This window comes from Mobula hypostoma, chromosome 27 (genome assembly GCF_963921235.1).
Source record: "Mobula hypostoma chromosome 27, sMobHyp1.1, whole genome shotgun sequence".
In the NCBI taxonomy this organism is placed as follows: Eukaryota; Metazoa; Chordata; class Chondrichthyes; order Myliobatiformes; family Myliobatidae; genus Mobula; species Mobula hypostoma.
In genome coordinates, this window is record NC_086123.1 from 8,408,985 (window position 1) to 8,425,255 (window position 16,271).

Sequence of the window (16,271 nt, forward strand, 5' to 3'; positions counted from 1 at the left end):
TACTTTTGGCAGTGCAATGATCTCTCATTGTTGCATTGAAACATCAGCCAAGAATGCTGTGCTCAAATCACTAATGTTATTTCAGACAACAATTTTAGATTCAGAGAGAGGCTTTCTATTATCTTTTGACTGGAAAATTAAACCAGACAGATTTTTTTAAAAAAAGGAACTATTCAAGGGAGTTAAGATGTCTTGGCATATATTTAACCATTTTTAAAAATCCACTCATTATTGCAAATGCATGTGGGAACTTGTTATGTCCAGTGACATAAGTACCCTACGTAATAATAATGTAATTTAAATAATAATTTTAAAAGCAACCTATCTGCTGTAAAATATTTTGGAAGGTCACTTAAGGTTATGAAAGAGAATTTACAAACAAAATGATTTGCACAGGATGACTAGCAAACAAAATACAATGGCAGTTTTAGTTTAAAAACCAGAATAACATTAGTTAGCATAGATTAGAAAAAAATCATAAAATATGAGCATTCAGAACAAAAGCAGAACTACATCATCAATATTGATCTTTGAAAACTCCATTTTGATAAATGTTTACTAGATTAATTTTGATTTTAGAAATTCAATTTGAAATATATTAACTTTTCTTTCCACTGCTGCTGATTGATCCGTCCATTAACTCCTGAGGCAAGGTCTGGACCTGAAACTTCAACGACTCCACTTCCTCCACCATTGCCTGATCCATGGTGTACTCTCAGTGAATTTTTTTTTTGCCCATTACTGGAGTCATGATCCAATAAATCATACTCTTAGGCTTGATTTTCCACATAACAGTTGTTGGGAATGGCCTTGCCGCTCATTCTTACATGGTCTCCAGGCCTCCCCAGCTTCTTTTGCCATCCTTTGACAGTTAATTCCTCTCGCTGCCAACTAATCATCAACCTCGTGATTTTAATTGTCCGCCAACCTCCCTATGAACTTGCCCAAATTATTTAACTTCTTTAAAAGCCTAGTGAAGAGATTTAATTTTTTTTAATAAATCGCTCAAGTTCCATTTCACCTGAATATTTCCAGGATCTTGTATTTCTAGTTGTAGGTTCTACAGTACCTGACTTTCTTTTAGTCTCATATATAGAGCTTTTCCATCAAAACATGAAGCCAAGATCTTAGAGAAATGCTACCATCCAGGAAACTAAATTCAGAAAACATCCTGAGGGGAAATTATAGAACTTGGTGTATAATAATATGCTACTGAAACCTTTCACTTCAAAGCAAGTTTTAACAGGTTTCAGCACTGTTCTCTTCAAGACAAAAAAAGAACTTTTGAAATACATTTTATCAAGCCATCAACAAAATTCTTGGCATCAATATCTACTGATCAGTAGATTTCAACTTGCATTCCATAAAACAGGTATCTGTTTCCACATTCTCTAAATAATGTTCAACAGCTACTGTACATACCAAAGATTTCAGTCACTAAGCAAGGTACTCAATTTCATTTTTATACATTAACTGCTTAATTGGTTTGTCCTACAATTATTGACGTTTTGTTTCTCTAAAGTCCCATTAGCTGTATTCTGCAACTGTGCTTCATCTCCTTCCAGAGCAGTATGATCAATTTAATAAGAAATGAACAGAAATTCCGAATCAATTAAACGAAAGCACAGTAAACAAAGGTGAAAAGATCAATGAAGTTAGCAACCTGTAACAAAATTTATAAAATACAGAAGCAAAAATTGGAAGCAATCTTTCAAAAAGCAAAGGAGTCAGAATATTTTACAGCTAGGTGGCAATTTATACTAAATCGATAGTACTGCTGCAGAATTGGTTGTGCAAGCTAAATGCAAAGAACGATAATGTCAAATACTGACATAAGGCCGCACTATTCATCACTGAAATAAAACCCAATAGCGGGACCGGCAGTATCTGTGAAAAAGAGCAGACAGTGTTTCAGGCCGAAGAAACTGCTTCAGAATTGGCAGAGAGAGAAAAAATGTTTCAAACTGCAGAGGGAGTAGGGAATATTTCTGAAAAGTTGAGGCTAGAGCTGTCACAGGACCAGTTATAAAGATTATCCAGTCAATGGGTTAATGGGATAGCTAGATGAAATACACAAAAGCTTTAAAAATTAGGAAAATGGGAGAGTGAGAGTATCATCAAAGGAATTCAAAAGTTACAGAAGGTAGGGCTCAAGACATCCCCAGCAAGTCAGGCTTTGCTCATGGACAGAAAAATTGTGCCTATAATCACAAATGGATGAGTTGCACCAGAAGTGGTTTGGTCCAATACAAAGAAATCAGCGGCAGCAAAAATGGTCCTGATTGCTGGTCATATTTCACAGCTGTGACCACTTTTATGCTTCTTTATTTGTATTATCATTTTCTAACTGCCTTAGTCACATACCTAGGGTTCATTTTTTTCTTTAGCTGTCCGTATTAACACTTCAACTGATGACCTCGCCAACTTATCCCTATGGCAACACTGGCCTCAATCTATTGGAGATATTCAAGGATAATCAAGAACACAACCCACCCAGCCAACACACTTTTCGTCCCTCTTCCCTCCAGGAGAAGGTTCAGGAGCTTGAAGACTCGTACGGCCAGATTTGGGAACAGCTTCTTTCCGACTGTGATAAGACTACTGAACGGATCCTGACCCGGATCTGGGCCATACCCTCCAAATATCCGGACCTGCCTCTCCGTTTTTTTGCACTACCTTACTTTCCATTTTTCTATTTTCTACTTATGATTTATAATTTAAATTTTTAATATTTACTAATTTTTACTATTTAATATCTGTAATCCAGAGAGCGGAAAGCGCAGAATCAAATATCGCTGTGATGAATGTACGTCCTAGTATCAATTGTTTGGCGACAATGAAGTATAAAGTATATTCCCTTTGACCTGTCTATCCCTCTCCCACAGAAAACTGAACTGTTTTCTCTCATACCCAGTTCAGACAAAGGGTCTGATGTGAAATATTGACTATTTCTCCTTTCACAGAGGCTACCTGGCCTGCTGAATGTTTCCAGCATTTTCTGTGCTTTTTTTTCAAATTTGCAGCTTTTGCAATTGTTGATTTTCATTTATTAAAAAAATGTACTTATCAATAAATTAAGTTGGATATACCACTGTCAAGTACTTCAACCTGAATTGTGCCTTCAAAGCATTTGACAATTTGAACTATCAAATCAAATTACCATCTAAAATTTAACTATTCAGTGTAAAAGTGATTTTAATCAGTATTTTATTGAACTTGTTTGCCACAAGGCAAATGCACACATTACAACAATACTTACTGTTCTTTTACTTCCAGGTAGTCTTCATCATCCTGCTTATTGGCAATATCTGTCTCACTTGCATCCTCTGTATCTGTAATATAAACAAGTATGCCTTTAAATCATTTCAGAGAAACGTAAAAGAATTCCATACAAAAGTAATTCTCATTTCTTAAAGGGTTACATGTACCAGTAAAGTCAGAACATTTTTTAATCATCCCTAATGATGTTGGCAAGAGAGCACATGCAACAGAGAGTTCAATATCAATGATAACATCGCAGAGGAGATTCAACAGTGGGGCACTCAGTGACAGTAACAGATATTAGCTTCAAGTCATTAGGCTCTTCCACAACTAAATAATCATTGCCTTCGTGGCACAAATCTTTCCTACCGCTAATCAGCCCAATCTAAGTTTTGTTGTACACAGGTATGAGTGCTGAATTTTTCCATGAAGTTATGAAATGAATTGAACATTGTGCAACAGCAGACATTTTCAACTCTGATCTTACAATGGAAGATCAGAGAAACCATCCAATGATGGTAGAAAGTAGGACACTACTCCATGTGAAATCTGTAACAAATACCCTGGAGATAAGACCATAAGACATAGCAGAATAGGCCATTCAGCCAATTGAATCTGCTCTGCCATTCCATCACGGCTGATTTATTATCAGTCTTCTGCCTTCTCCCCGCAACCTTTGACACCCTGATTAATCAAGACCTATTAACGTTTGTCTTAAATATACCCAACCACTTGGCCTGCATAGCCGTCTGTGACAGTGAATTCCACAGAATTGCCACCCTGTTACTAAAGAAATTTTTCCTCGCCTCTGTTCTAAATGGATGTCCCTCTGTTCTGAGACATCCCTCTGGTCCTAGACTCCCCCACTATATTTCAAAGTATATTTTATTATTAAAGTTTGTATAATTTATAAAATCATGATATTTGTCTGCTTACAGGCAGCCACAAACAAGAAACCTGAAAAAACTCAATTTTTAAAAAATGCAGAAGGAAAAAAAAACAAATCAAAATAAAATTTAAATGGTAAGACTCTTGGCAATGTGGAGGATCAGAGAGATCTTGGGGTGTCTCTCCATAGGACACTCAAAGCTGCTGTGTAGATTGACAATGTTGTTAAAAAGGCGTATGGTGTGCTGGCATTCTTCAACCATGTGACTGAGTTCAAGAGCCGTGAAGTAATGTTACAGCTATCTAAAACCTTGGTCAGACCCCACTTGGAGTACTGCATTCTGTTCTGGTCACCCCACTACAGGAAGGATGCGGATACAAAAGATAGTGCAAAGGAGATTTACAAGGATGTTGCCTGAATTGGAGGGCCTACCTTACAAAAAATAAGTTGAGTGAACTTGGCCTTTTCCCCTTGGAGTGACGGAGGATGAGAGGGGTGACTTGATAGAGGTATACAAGATGATGAGGGGCATTGATCGTGTGGATAGCCGCAGACTTTTTCCCAGGGCTGAAATGGCTAACACGAGAGGGCACAGTTTTAAGGTGCTTAGAAATAGGTACCGAGAGGATATCAGGGGTAAGCTTTTCAGGGGGAGAATGGTGAGTACCGGCGGCGGGGTGGAAGTGGATACAATAGGGTCTTTAAATAGCCTCTTAGATAGGTATATGGAGCTTAGAAAAACAGATTGCTATGCGCTAGGGAAATTCTAGGCAGTTTCTAGAGTAAGCTACATGGTTGATACAACATTGTGGGCCGAAGGGCCTGTAAGGTGCTGTAGATTTCCATGTTCTAAAATCACACAAACAATAAAGCAAACATCGGCATTCAGAACTAAACAGTCCATAAACCCGAAGCTGGGAGCAGCCAGAGTCGGGTCACAGTCTCAGCCTCAGTCCATCAAACAGAGGCAAATGGTCATGAAGCTCACAGATAGTCTGGAGCAGCCAGGGCATGACACAGCCCCAGCGCCTAAGAGAGCAGAGCAAAACACCGCAAATCAGAACCAGTTTGACCCTTGCCACCAGTCCGAACAACCTGCCTTTTCAGACCATCTGGCCTGGTACTTGAATTGTCCAAGCACCTGGTCGTCCCCTGCTCTCAGACCCAGGCCCCACCACAGCGATACGCTCTGGACTGGAAGTGGCCCATACTTGACCTTTCCAAATCGATGTGGCGCTTAGATGGATCAAACTGCACTCTCGGTTTAGGTGGACAGCCTCCGAAACAGCTCCTCTTCAGACATACTCCACTCCTCCTGCTCTAACGATGTCTACAATTCCAACTCCGACTCCACTTTCTCCTGGAACACACCTCAACCTTGCTCCAGCTCTGTCTTGCACCCACATGCCTTGACCCTCAGATCAGTCTCACTTCACTCGCCTCTTGTTTGCAGTGCAGCTCACAGCATGCCCTTCAGCTGCCATGTAAAATATACTTAATCCATATTAAAGGCAGGGCACTGAATCTGCCAGATCATGAGATTATAGATTATGATGGAATCAAATTTTGTTACTAATTACAATACATGATGTGCTGCAGGCTAATTCTAACAGTTTTAATCTAATTGGCAATATACAAACAGCTTGAAAAACAAATGCAGATATTTAGTGCGAAAACAGAACTCTCTCAACATACACAATCCCTCGAGGCCCAAATAATCTGACCTTGAGAACCGAGGATTCCACTGATATGGGCCAAATCCATTGGAGCTTTTGCAATTGACAGAACAATTTACTAATTTAAGTCTACAAATTGGTTTAAAAGCTGCAAAAGCAAAATTATATCTGACACAGACTTTTCATTTAAATTAACTTACAAAATAGAAAAGTACAGCATAGGAACAGGCCTTTCAGCCAACAACATTATGCCAAAAAATGCTTGGTTGTTGGTAGGTAGGGTTAATACCTGACTTTCAAGAGCACTTGCCAGTTATGTTCCGGCCGAACTTAGTCCTTAAACCACTGGAGAACAGTGCGGAAAGAACAGGTGCTATTTTTTCCCGGTAGGGATTATATTTTAGTTTCAAGTGCTCCCGCCACGTTTTTGTCACCCTGCAACCTTATCCTTCAATCTCTTTGAATTATGGAGGACAGCATGTATATAAATGTCTCTCTCCAGCAGATTTCATCATGATCATCATGACTCCAGTATTTCTACTATTTTTTAATGTTTCTTAATTGTACATGATTTTTTTTTGTGTTCTATCACTGAGCAGCAGTGAACTACCTGATTGGCCTATCAAACTTCTCTTCGGGAACTAGTTGACTTGATCAGCATTTTTGATCTGGCTATTGTTCACGATTGCACTTAATAAAAAAAATTTAAAAAACTAATTAAAGCAGTAATCAGATGCCCTTTTGCCTATACAATATCCATACTGTTTCACTTGCTGCACATTTATGTGCCTATCTAATAGTCACTTGACAGCCTGCTTCAGATTTGCCTCCACCACTCTCAGTGTACAATACCTTACCCCACACACTTCCTTTGAACTTAATCCCTCACATCGTAAATGCAAATCCTCTAAAGTCAGACATTTTAACTCTGGGAAATGGATATCAGATGTTTACATATATCTCTCGTAATCTTATAAAGCTCTATCAGATCTCCCATCAGCCACCGTCACTCAAGCCTCTCCTTATAGCATATGCCCTCTAATCCAGATAGTACCCTTATAAACCTCTTCTGCACCATCTTCAAAACTTTATCAGGTCCAGAAACGGAACCTGGTGTGATCTTCTACTGCTGTAGCTCATCCACTTCAAGGTTTCACTTAAGACCATAAGACAAAGGAGCAGAAGTCAGCCATTCCGCCCATCGAGTTTGCTCCGCCATTTTATCATGAGCTGATCCATTCTCCCATTTAGTCCCACTCCCCCGCCTTCTCACCATAACCTTTGATGCCCTGGCTACTCAGATACCTATCAATCACTGCCTTAAATACACCCAATGACTTGGCCTCTACTGCTGCCCATGGCAACAAATTCCATAGATTCACCACCCTCTGACTAAAAAAATTTCTTCGTATTTCTGTTCTGAATGGGCGCCCTTCAATCCTTAAGTCATGCCCTCTCGCACTAGACTCCCCCATCATGGGAAACAACTTTGCCACATCCACTCTGTCCATGCCTTTCAACATTCGAAATGTTTCTATGAGGTCACTCAGAGATGCTCATTCACTTGTGCATTCAGAGATGCTCTTCTACACACCACTTGAGTTACTGGCACCTTCCAGTCAGCTTGAACCAACCCGGTCATTCTCTTCTGACCTCTCTCATTAACAAGGTATTTTCACCCATAGTCTGCAGCTCACTGGATTTTTTTTTTTCGTTTTCCACACTATTCTCTGTAAAAATTAGATTGTTGTTCATGAAAGTCCCAGGAGTTCAGTAGTTTTGGAGCTACTCTAACCACTCTATATGGCACCAACAATCACTGCAGTGTCAAAATTACTTTGTCTAAAATCTATCTAGACAACATCCACAGTTATAAATTCATCACCTCCTCAAAAAACACAATCAGATTGGTAAGACAAGACTTGCCGCGCAAAAAGCCTTGCTGACTGTCCCTAATTCAGGCATCGTTTTCTAAATATTCATAAATCAAATCCCTAAGAATCTCTCTCAATAACCTGGGGTATATCCCATCAGGCCCTAGGGACTTAGCCACCTTAATCCAGCTAAAGTTATTTGCCAGTTCGAAAGTTTTAAAAAATGCTAAACATATAATTAGAACCAATAAACTAAAAGAAAATAATTTAAAAAGTAACTTATCATCTTCCCCTGGCCTCCTACTATAAGCTGCAGAAACCTGCTTTAAATCTACATGATGTCAGATCACATGTTAGGATACAAAAGCAATTCCCAAATACAATGCTGGGGAATGTTTGCAAGACCAAGGTCTGTCATTGGATTCGAGCAGCAGAATGAATTGATAAATGCTATATTCCATAACTAGTAAAAAAAAACACGACACTGTTTTTGACAGTATATGTATCTAATTTCAGGTTATTCTGCAATGTTAAACTGCCAGTGAGATCCAGCCTTGTGCTTTTTAGCTTGGTTGCAATAACACAAAGTCTACCGGATACATGACAATAAAAAAGGCAGTGCCCTCAAACCGCAGTTAGGTGGGATAAAAGTAGACACTCAGAAGCATATTGGAGAACTTAGAACCAGAAATCCACAATAGTGATCGCAAAGCACAAATTTTGAATCCCACCATAGAGTGAGTAGCTATTATAGATGATGACAAGTATGAAATTACAGCAGTTATATTGCTTGATTTAGCATCCTTTGTTTAAATAATCCATCAAAGTTATATGTGCAAAGTACAGGAATGGCATACGTCATCACTTCACTGCATCATACGTGTGCCTCTCACTTAAAAGCAAACAACAAATGTCTACAAGTTATCTCCTAGCTCCTTTGTTTTCCTTTTGGAGCTACAAACAAAACATATCAAATGTGATCTGCAATCTATTAGTGTCTCTTGTGAAAATGTCCAATTGTACAAGAGAGAAATAGCAGTATTTAAGAGATCAGCAATACGAAAAAAATTTTTAAAAACTGCTCAGTAAAAATGTTGCAATAAAATTTTATAATTTTAAATACCTGGAATTTTAGAATCCATATTTTAATATTACTAAGGATTAAGCTGGGAGGAAACATTTTTTTCAGGTCATAATGATAAACATTGGCCCAGAATTTTCTGGGAAAGACACGTCACTAACTGAACGTAGACTTATCATGCAGATCTGATGAGATCATCCTTACAAAATGTCAGACTGAACATCTGTGGCAAGCCCTTTACAACACAAAGCTTTTCGGATACAAATCTGAACATATAACAGAACCAGAACAAGTTCTTCTTACACAATCCCTCAGGATCAGGATGCTACATGCATGCCCTGGTTTCTTGAGTGTTCAGGTTGCTAATGAAGCTACTGTAGGAAAAACAGCCTCTTCAACTAATGGCATCTGATGACATAGACAGGTGAGTAATTTATAAGTTGGCCCATTCCTTCTGCTCTTTATTCATGTCTTCCATGCACTCCAGATGCAAGGACTAGAAATTCTCAAAAGAACCTTTTCCACTTCGAGCAGTCATAGGCTTGAGGTGTTAGTTGAACATTGCCATTTTTCCCAAACACAGCCTTTTCTTCAGTCTTAAAATTTTCTTCCATTACAGAACTCAGAACCGTATTAGCTTTGGGAATGTAACATTGGGCTTGTGAATGATGTGGATTGCCCAGTGCAGACCATGTGCATATGCATTAGCCTGGGAGAGGAGACTAACACTGGATCACTTAACTTTCCAGTGAATTTGGAGGACTTTGCAGAAACCTCCTTGGTGGCATTTTACCAACACCCTGAGATGACTTTTACAGGTAGGCCAGATGTCAGAAGAATATGGGTAAGGTTTCTTTGGTAGACAACAAATTTGGTGCCAGATTTGAGGGCTTAAAAAGCCAAGATGGTACTGGTAATGAATGCAGGTTTTGCAGGCAGCTAACAAAATGTACTTTTTCTGGGCTACAATCACTGCAGTTTTCAGTCTTTAACTTCCCTTTGGAAGTTGTGCTCTTGAACCATCTGACCAATCTGGCACTTCTTCGGTATCCCGAATGATTTAGTGAAATAAACTCCTCAAAAATGCAGGTCTAACCATTGCTGGAGCAAACTCCAGACCTAAACGAAGTGGCAGAACCTGGGTTTAAAGAGTAAGAAACGAACAAAAGTTCAGCTGATTTAAACCCCGAGCCAGATTAAACAGACTAAGGCATCGAGGCTGAGGGTGAAGTACAAACCGATGTTCAGCTCACTATTTCATTTCAGCCAGGATAACCCACCTGAGCCTGTCCCATCTGCCTGTGCCTGGTCTGTCTCCCTCTCTTCTTGGTACTGCCATCAGATACGAGGTGCAGGAGTCTTGACCAGCTACATTTACCTCAGTGCTGAATGGCTCCATAGATGTGGACTCACTTTCGGGGACTCAACCGTTTATGTTCTATTCTGTGTGTTTGTCTATGAAGGTTCTCAGCCATCCAGGTAGTTGCACAACAAGCAGTAGTAAATCAACAAAGAGAGGTAAGGAGCAAAGCAGATGGAAAAACATAGTCAACCCATATGTAACTGGAGCTTCAGAGAAACTCAGAAGGATTTTTAACAAACACCACTCAGACAGAAACCCGTCCACCCCAAGGATGCGACACCCAATCATAAGCAGAGCAATATTATATATGCTATCCAATGCAATGAGAACTGCACAGATCTGCATATCGGCAAGATGAAACAACCACTTCACTTGTAAATTTTTTGGTATATTTTTCTTTCTTGCTGGCGGTTTGATGTTTATTTTTAGAAGCTTTTTGTATGACGCATGGCTCCGGGGTAGTACACCTAAAGGGTTCCCCCCCACACACACTTTTTTGCTTAGTAGGGTTTTTTTTAATTATCATTTTTCTATCTTTAAGATAATGCTTTTTTTCTTTGAGATATTACAAGTGTTGTTACTTCGATGTACTCGTGTTATTTCTTCTGTATAATACAACAATAAAAAGATATGAAAAAAAACCATTTCACAACATAGGAGGGCTAACACCTCAGGTCAAGACTCGGCTGTATATCTACACCTAAAGGACAAGAGACACCACTCCTTTGATGATAACAATGTGCACATTTTGGACAGCGAGGACAGGTGATTTGAAAGAGGGGTTAAAGAAGCGATCTTTGTCAAACTGGAAAACACATCCCTGAACAGAGGGGTATGACACAATCCATCAGTCACTTACAATGCAGTCCTAACATCTTTACCCCGGCATCTCCACAACAGTTCACACTTCCATTCACGCAAAAATAAGAGTAATGACACTCTCATTACCTCTACAACTCTTAATGACCCTCATGTGATTGCTATACCTTTAAACACCTCACTGAGTTTATAAACCAGAAAACTACCTACCATGGATCAGAACTGATAAAGCCCCTCAGATCAGTGGCGAAACATCTTCTAGACAACGCTACAAGTCCAGTTGCCTTAATTTACTACTGCTTGATGTTCTGTGTATTAATTGTTTACTTTTTATTGTTTGTGCAATTTTTTTTTCTGCACATTGGTGGTCTTTGTTGTGTGGGTTTTATCGTGGATTCAACTGTTTCTTTGTGGGTGCCTGCAAGAAAATGAACCTCAAGGTATGGTATATATACTTTGATAATAAATTTAATTTGAACTATGATCTTCAATAACCTTTTCTTGAAAGAAAGATCTAATAGTTGATGAAATCACACCATATGGCCTAGACAGCTGTTACTCAAATAGAAGTAAAAAAAATAGAAACAGTCAAGAAACTGAAAATTACTTTACATTTGTTTAGGTCCCTTATAGCCGAACTTCTCCACTGAAATAATTGGAGTCAAAGATTTTGCACCAGATATTTTACAGGATCTCTGGTCCACATGATCAAATTTCTTAAAGTACATTCATATCACTATGTACAACCTCGACATTCATTTTCATGCAGGCATTCACAGTAAAAACAAGAAACACCATACAGTCCACGAAAGACCGCACCTAACAAGATGGACAAACAACCAAGGCGCAAAAGACAACAACTGTGCAAATGCAATTAGACATACAGACAATATCGAGAACATGAGATGAAGAGTCCTTAAAGGTGAATCCATCGGTTGTGGGTACAGTTCAGTCATGGGGCTACTGAAGTTGAGTAAAGTTATCCCCTCTGCTTCAAGAGCCCAATGGTTGAGGGTAATAACTGTTCCTGAACATAATGGTGCGAGTCCTGAGGCATCTGTGCTGTCTTCCTGACAGGAGCAGCAATAAGAAAGCATAGCCTGGATGGTGAGGGCTTTTCCAGTGATGGGCTGGGTAGTATGTCCTACATTTTGTGGGCATTTCTGTTCAAAGGCATTGATGTTACTTTTCCAGACCACGATGCAACCAGTCAATATGCTCTCCACTGCACATTGATAGAAATTTGTCAAGTTTTAGATGATATGCCGAATCTTCACAAGCTTCTAATAAACTAGAGGTGCTGCCATGCTTTCTTTGTAATGGCACTTAGGTGCTGGGCCCAGGATAAGTCCACTGAAATGTTAACACCGAGGAATTATAATTTGCTTACCCTCTTCTCCTCCGATCCCCTGAAGAGGACTGGCTCATGGACCTCCAGTTTCCTCTTCCTGAAGTCAATAACCAGCTCCTTTGTCATGCTAACATTAAGTGAGGGGTTGTTGGTGTGGTACCACTCAGCCAGATTTTCAATATCCCTCTTATATGCTAATTCATCACCACCTATCACTCTGCCAATGATATGGTACCATCAACATGCTGCCTGCATGTTGATTCATCACCAGCTTTGATTCAGCTTCTGACAATGGTGTCGCCAGCAGACTTGTATATGGCATTGGAGCTGTGCTTCACCACAGTCTTTAGTGTAAAGTGAGTAGAGCAGGGGGCAAAGCACATATACTTGTGATGCACCTGTGCTGATGGAGATTGTGGAGGAGATGATGTTGACAATCCAAACTGACTGGGGTCTGCGTGAGGAAATCAAGGGTTCAGTTGCACAAAGAGGCATTGACACCCAAATCTTGAAGCTTATTGATTAATTTTGATGGGATGATAGTACTGAATGCCAAACGGTAGTCAATGAAGAGCATCCTGATGTATGCATCTTTACTGTCCAGATGATCTAACGTTGCGTAAAAAGCCAATGAAATGGCATCTGCTGTTGACCTTCAGTGACTGCTGGCAAACTGGAGCGGATCCAAGTTACTTCTCAGGCAAGAGTTGATGCACTTTATCAACAATCTTTCAAAATACTTTTATCACTGTCGATGCAAGTGCTACTGGACGATAATCATTGTGGCAGTTTACCATGTGCTTCATAGATATCAGTATAATTGAAGCCTGCTTGAAGCAGGTGGGGACCTCAAACTACAAAAGCAAGAGATTAGATATCAGTGAACACAACAGCCAATTGATCAGCACAGGTCTTTAAAACTCGGCCAGGTACCCTGTCTGGGTTCACCCTCTCACATCAGCCTCAGAGACTGAAATCACAGAGTCACTGGGGGCTGTGGGAGTTTGTGAAGGTGCACAAAGGCATTGAACTGTTCTGGGAGTGAAACTTTGTTGTTACTTATGTCACTTGGTTTCACTTTGTGAGAGATGATAGCATTCAAGCCCTGCCACAGCTATCTCGTTTGTATTCAAGTGATCAATTTTGGTCCAGAATTGCCACTTGGAACGCAAAATGGCTTTCCAAAGATCACATCTGGATTTCCTGTATTTTACTTGGTTACCAGACCAGAATGCCACTGATCTGGTCCTCAGCAAAGTGCAGATATCATGGTTCATCTAAGACTTCCTTTTGGGGAAGACTGAATGATTTTGCGGGGACACACTACCTATGACTGCTTTTATGCAGTCTGTAACAACTGTAGTGTATTCATTCAAATCCATCTAATGAATCTTTGGATACGGCCCAGTCCAACTCAAAGCAATCCCATAGCTGCTTCTCTGCCTCCCACAACTACCTCTTTGTTGTCCTTACTGTTGAAGCCTTACTCTTTAGCCTCTGCCTGTATGCAGAGATGAGGAGGACAGCCAAGTGATCAGATTTCCCAAAGTGCTGTCTTGGCATTGAATGGTCGGCATTCCTAATCAGAGCATAGCAGTGGTCCAGTGTGCTGGCCCCCCTGGTGCTGCAGGTTATATGTCAATGATAATCGGTCAGAGATTTCTTCAAACAAGCCTGATTGAAGTCCTCAACAATGATCTGAAAGGCATCAAGGAAGGCTGTTTCTTTTTCACTGATGGCCGCACTCAGTACCTTGAATGCCAGCTTAACAATGTCCTTTAGCAGTATGTAAACTGCGCTCAGGATAACGGAGGATAACTCTCTTGGTAAGTAGAACAGTCAGCACTGAATCATTAGATGTTTCAACAAGAGTGCGACAAGACAGCTGTGTCCAAGCACCACAAAGAGTCTACCATTAAATACTGTACATATCCCCACCTTTTGCCTTCTTCGAATCAGCAGTACAACCCATCCTGTGTATCGAGAAGTCCTCAGGTCTGATCACCAAATTCAGTGTGTTTGGAGTGAGCCATGTCTCCGTGAAACATAGAACACAGCAATTCCTTATTTCCCTCCAAGACAGCAATCTTGCCCTTAAGTCCCCATTCTTTTCTCCAGCGACTGTACTTTTTCTAACAAGATCCTGAGGAAAGGAAGTTTCACACCCCTTCATTTAAGTCTGGCTTGGAGTCCTTCCCCTCTCCCTCTGTTTTGGCCGTGGTGCTGTACCTTTGTCAGTTCAAAAGTGCTGTACTGGCATGCTTGAGAGTCAAGTCTGTCGAGTCCGTCAGAAGATACTGAAATCGCTAGTTCATTAAGATGGTTCAAAAGTAGATTACTTAAAGGGAAATTACATACAGCAGATTGTAGTGAGAGTAGTTCAAAAGAAGTATATTTAGAAGTTTTGTCAACTGCCCACATGTTGCTGTGTTTCACCAGCGCCATCTTCCAAAAAAGATTAAGGATAATTGTACTCACAACTATGGGTATAGTACAGCAAACACATATTGTGAGCATTCTTACAATCATAGTTAAAAACACAGGTAATTCCACTGTCATTATTTCACAGGGAAGTTCTCACCAGGCTTCCAACTGGATTCACAAGCTTACCACAGGTACTCTCCAGGTTAGGTCACAGTTCTGCTCCTTTGTTTGTAACCTGAACAATTTGCTAGTTGAAAATGCAAACCACCCGGCAAAAGATGCCTGCAGCAACTAGCAATAACATCCTAGTGCTCTTCCCAACTCACATTCAAGTGTACAGGCTGCACACATCATGTATTCACAAACTCAGGAAGATCTGCAATGCATATTCTGCATACTATCCACATTGAGTCCATAAATTCCTTGAACTAATGAAGAAGTAGCAAAAGGCACAAGCACATCCCAACTCTTACATGAAAGCTTACAGTACAAACAATCAAGGCAATGGAAATTTATCCTCCATTTGGTCCTTTAAGTAAAAGCCTTGCCCCATCACCATTATTCAGTCTTTATACCACCAAATAAATATTTCGCATTATTGTGTAAATAAACAAATACAAGTCAAACTCTATCTTCTCTTCCTTCCCCCCCTCCCCCTCCCCCCCACCTCCACCAATCCGAAGATTATTTTAATTTTGGCCAATTCATATGGTATCAATAAAGAGTAACCAGGTTTCTACACGGCAAGAAAGAGAAATAAATATTGAAGAAAAGAAACAACACTCAAGTAATCTCAAGTCACTTAACTACAAATGAAGAGCCACCATCACATTACGTTGAAAGTAGAAACCCAACTAATGGCAAGAACAACATGAATTTACATACATAAACAAACCAGTGAGGCTATGATTGTTAGTTAAACAATAGATCTGTTTTATGGAAACAATTGTTAATATGTTTAAAGATACTCAAAAGGAGGAATTAACTTGGACAGAGGAACGTCAGATGCACACTTCAGTCTACATTTAATTTTCTGACACTATTTTAGTCATTAGGAATGTCTATTAGTTGACGTATGCAGATACAAGTTCAGTGGGGCAGGAACAAGCAGAAACAATAGGTCCACCTGGATAGGTTGTTTCTAGTTCTTGGGTAGGAGGTAGAAACGGGAGGTGCAGGGTGAGGGAACTACAAAGTGGTGGTAGTGGATGGGAGATCCCCAGAGTTAATAAGGTCGGTGATGGTGTGGGAGACAATGGCCTGGTGCTCCTTGGTGAGATCTTGTTTGAGGGGTAACAGGAGGTGTCTGACAGTTGTCACTGGGCCTCAGCAAGGTAGAGGTCAGTCCGCCAGACTACTATAGCATACTCCTTATCTGCGGGTTTGATGGTGAGGTTAGGATTAGTGCGGAAAGAGTGGACAGCAGTGCCTTCGGTAGGAGTGAGATTGTAATTGGAGAGTTTTCTTCTTCTGACTCCTCAACTTTTTTTCTCCAGTCCTGATGATGGGTCTCTGCCTAAAACATCGACTGCA

At 40.1% G+C, this 16,271-nt stretch overlaps 1 protein-coding gene across 2 annotated transcripts in view; it reads right to left on the bottom strand.

Moving 5' to 3' along the window:
• Window positions 1-16,271, bottom strand: part of suds3 (SDS3 homolog, SIN3A corepressor complex component) — a 61,922-nt gene that overhangs the window by 30,895 nt on the left and 14,756 nt on the right. For both annotated transcript variants that reach the window (XM_063034252.1, XM_063034251.1), the window contains exon 2: window positions 3,260-3,332. In XM_063034252.1, the coding sequence (XP_062890322.1) occupies window positions 3,260-3,332 (73 nt within the window). The remainder of the gene's footprint in view (window positions 1-3,259; window positions 3,333-16,271) is intronic.